Source organism: Gossypium hirsutum, chromosome A09, assembly GCF_007990345.1.
Source record: "Gossypium hirsutum isolate 1008001.06 chromosome A09, Gossypium_hirsutum_v2.1, whole genome shotgun sequence".
Classification (NCBI taxonomy): domain Eukaryota; kingdom Viridiplantae; phylum Streptophyta; class Magnoliopsida; order Malvales; family Malvaceae; genus Gossypium; species Gossypium hirsutum.
Window position 1 is genome coordinate 3,882,591 of NC_053432.1, and position 4,131 is coordinate 3,886,721.

At 34.9% G+C, this 4,131-nt stretch overlaps 1 protein-coding gene across 1 annotated transcript; it reads right to left on the reverse strand.

Annotated features, from left to right (window-relative positions):
* Window positions 1-955: 955 nt before the first annotated feature.
* LOC107889857 (heparanase-like protein 2) lies at window positions 956-3,924 on the reverse strand. Its single transcript, XM_016814405.2, has 9 exons — window positions 3,823-3,924; window positions 3,031-3,067; window positions 2,657-2,837; window positions 2,411-2,565; window positions 2,166-2,322; window positions 1,798-1,881; window positions 1,587-1,712; window positions 1,391-1,490; window positions 956-1,303 (listed from the first exon to the last, which is right to left on the reverse strand). The coding sequence occupies exons 1-9, from the start codon at window positions 3,922-3,924 to the stop codon at window positions 956-958; spliced, it is 1,290 nt and encodes a 429-aa protein (XP_016669894.1).
* Between the last annotated feature and the right edge of the window lie 207 nt (window positions 3,925-4,131).

A 4,131-nucleotide genomic window follows, 5' to 3' on the forward strand; every position in this document is an offset into this window, starting at 1 on the left:
CATCATAAACAGCCAACATTTATCAATGGTAGCTTTCAATTTTATCCATAAAATCAAAAACTAATGAATTAAACACTTGGACCTAATTGTAAAAGTCACAAAAACATAAAAATCTCAAAGAAAAGGGCAAGACTTGAACTTACATATGTCAAAGTATGAAAAACCAGAAACTTTCAGACCTCCCATGGCATTTTTTCTGAATAAAAATGATGATATCTCTAGATTTTTCAATTTTGTCTTGTTTTATATGTTTAATTTGCAAAATTTCCTATTTTGCCCTTGTTTCTCCTTGTCTTTTTGCTGATTTTCTTCCCCAACCGTCCACCCCATACAATTTGGGTCCAAGTGCCTTTTAAATCCCTCCTTTTTAATCACTTAAACTATTTAATCACAATTTAATAAATTTCACATTATTTTCAATTTAGTCCTTTTTAATTAATTAACTAACCAAATGTTAAAATTTTCTAACGAAACTTTAATACTAACTTAATAACACTCCATAAATATTTATAAAAATATTTATGGCTTGGTTTATGAATCCGAGGTCTCGATACCTTGCTTTCAACCCAATTTACCTGATTAATTCTTTTAAAATCGCAAAATTCACTAATTAAAAAAATTCTTTTAAGTTCACGCTTGGCCCAAAATTATTATTTATTAAAATTTCTAAACTTACTCGTCGAATTTAGTGATTTCGAATCACTGTTTCTGACACCACTGAAAATTTGGTTGGTACTGATTTAATCCCGGTGGATTTTTTTTTGACCATGCAAAATATAGTAAGAAATGAATTGAGATAAAGGTAGAAAAATCAAAGGATACTAAAATCTAAAAAATTGTACATAACTAAGAACAATAGTAACAACTGGAAAAATAAGTTAGAAACTCTTATCACATTCTAAAAGTCCAATCAGGGTTTAAAGGTATTACATTTTAGATAAAGTAATGATGTAATTTAAGCACAGGCAGGGGCTTGAAAGTCTCTGATGGTTACATAGACTATGGAATGAGCTGCAATAGAGATGGGCGTGGAAGCATTGACAAGCTTTGGTTCCATCGTCAGAATGTCGAATGTTTCTGTTGGAACCATTAGAACGTTATTTAGCAACACGATTTGACCTTGTATATTTCTAGCTAGCGCAGCCAAATGATACTCCTCTCTATCCTTGGAACCTCTAAATTCAAAATTAGGCTTCGTAACATCCGTGGATCTCAAATTATGACTCTGGTGCTCGTAATTTGAAAGGGTGACGTTGAACGAGCTATCTTTCGACAAGTTAATAAAAATGATAGAAATCCCAGGCTACAAGAGAGAAAATGATGCTGGCAACATTTAATAAAAATAAATAATTTGAAAAACGAAAAGTTCGCTCTATTAAAGTTGGCTTACCTTTTTCTTCGTACAGTGAGCATATACACGAAAATTTGGGTTAGACTCTTGAGTTACGAAAAGTACAGTACTTCCCATAAGCCGGTGCCATAGGAGTGCACTAGAAACGAAACAAATTAATAAGATGAATTATGTTGGTTGCTATAGGGAAAAGAAGAAAGGATAAGGCTCACACTATCTGTGTGAAGATACGGACCTGTAGTAATCTGGATTGGGAATAGATGTTGTAGTATTAAGTAAAGCATAATTTCCACCGATTAGAGTTTGCCTGCAAAAGGCCTTGTGATTGTAGGTTGAAGCCATTCGCAATTGATCAAGATACCTGTTAAGGGAGAAAAGTTCAACCGTGTGTTTTATTATACACAAAGAAAAGGTAGAGGTGGAAGAAAATGAGAGAAAAATATTACCAAAATCCGTCAGCAAAGGTTGGGGACAAATCTTTAGCACCGCCGTGAAGAGCTCCGCCAGATTCACAAAACCGAAGCTCCCAACTGCGGTTTAAACTTGTTGACAATATTCAGAACACCTTTATAGGTTTGGGCAACCTGATTTAAGAAAGATGGATCTTGAATCTTGGTAATCATGTTTGGATCATCACCTGCATATGCATTCATCGAATTAAGAAACTAACCCTACTAGTAATAAGTAAACCTCTAGAAACTCTTCAATGAATACAGAATTGAGACATATTTGGATACCAGGTCCAAGATTATAGATATGGTGTGTAACTCCATCAACAAAATCATGTCCTAAAATTTTTAGGAAGGAATTAAACCATTTCACATCATAATAGCCACTAGGACCTAAAACCTTTGGTTGAGTTTTGGGTTCTCGGTGTAATTCTTTCACTAGATTCTTAAGTACTAGTATGTCTCTTCCATATTGTTCAGCCTCAACGCTTGCACCCATCCCAGCTCTGGAGAGTTGATTTCCTGAAATAATAAATTGATTAAAATACAATTCGAAAAGTATAATGAAAAATAATCTCATGCAGAGCTTCGGGAAAACAAATTTAGTTACCAAATTCATAAGAATCAACTTTGTATCCCTTGGAAATAGTATACTTCATGAAATCCCTTGCATTTTGCGATTGCCAATCGCCAACCCAAAGACCTTTTTCGATTTGTGACCGATTTCTTCCGAGAAGAGCATTCAACCCGAACGTAACCTTTACTCTTCAAAATGTCATATCAATAAAGTCAATGTCTTTACTAAGAAAAAAAATGGAATGTTTAATTATTTTTCGGAATAAATAGAAATACCAACCCAGTTTGATTGAAAAATTTATTGAGTTCGTCCCATCTTTCCATGGGAAGGTAGCCCTGAGAGAATCCGAATAAACTATCTTCATTTTTCATGAAATTGGGGCAATTCTTAACTCCTCCAACTCCGTACACCACTTGATCTTGCAATGACCCACCAACTTTGATTCTTAAAGGATTGAATGCTGAAAGTAATTTCAAAAATTAGTTTGAAATTGTTCTTACCAGCTTTGAACCAAGTTTAGTCCAACTCGTTCACACAACCACTCTTACAAGGTGGCTTTTAACAGTATTCGAATGCAATATTTGCAATCTCTTTTGGACTACCATGGATGAATTAATGATAGAGACATGTAATATTATATACGTAGAACTCACCTTTTATTGCATTTATCAGACCCTTCTTTTTCAAATCCTACGAAAAACATAAAGTACAAGAAAAGTCAAAATTTATGTAAAAGACATTGTTCATAGACACACAATAAAATATTCTTACCAAATTTAATAGTCCAGCCTTTCCCCAAGGACATTGATTGTAGTTGCATTTTTTCAGTAGGCCGCCAATCCAATGTAGCGCATACAAAGTTATCATCTGTTTCACCAATTGATGTTGCTCCTTGAATCACAACGTTCACATTTTACATCGACGAAAGCGATATCTGGGAAACAAGGATTGCTAGGCTGAATATGCATTTCAAATCCATATTCACGATATCTAGATATTAGGAAAGAGCGGGAAGAATTGAGGGTAATGCAATTGTAATCATGCATGCGTTTATATATATGCGTGTATTAAAAGTTTGCTACAATTAGATACAAATTTAAAATTGGTTAGGAAATTTAATCATGGTAAAGGCATCATCATCATTTTGTTTAAGAGTTATAGTTTTGTAGCTGCAACTAATTCCTTTTCAACTACGGTCGAGATTGTAGTAGCCCAAATTTGACCGGGCTGAAAACAGAATAAAAGAATTAAATAAATAAGTATTTATTTATTTAAAATGTCCATTTAAAAGTCCAATTACAAAGCCCAAGTGTTTTTGGTTCGATACAGAAGCACTACCCGTGTACCCGGTTACACCCATTTACACCCCACAAATGACCCAACACTTTAACCCAGGTTTATATGGGGCCCAAAAGGCCCAAAGCTATAAAAAAAGACAAGGAAACCCTAGGGTTTCCTGAGAACTCAACACCGCAATGAAGTTCTGGAAGCTTCAAGCCATCCCAAGTGTCTCGACCCTTCGACTCATGCCGTTCCAGCAGCCCCATCAGCACCGTGATTCCAGGATCCGTGATCGGCGCACTAATCAGAGGCTAGAGCACTCACCACCGTAATTCCCTCGCTCGGTTGCTTGTAAAAAGAGAAAGAAAACAGAGTAGAAAAGGAAAATAGATAGGAGAAAAGAAATCAAAGATTTCTTTCTAAATGTAAACAGTTCATAGAAGGCTATAAAAGCCGCTTCACAAATCTGTACA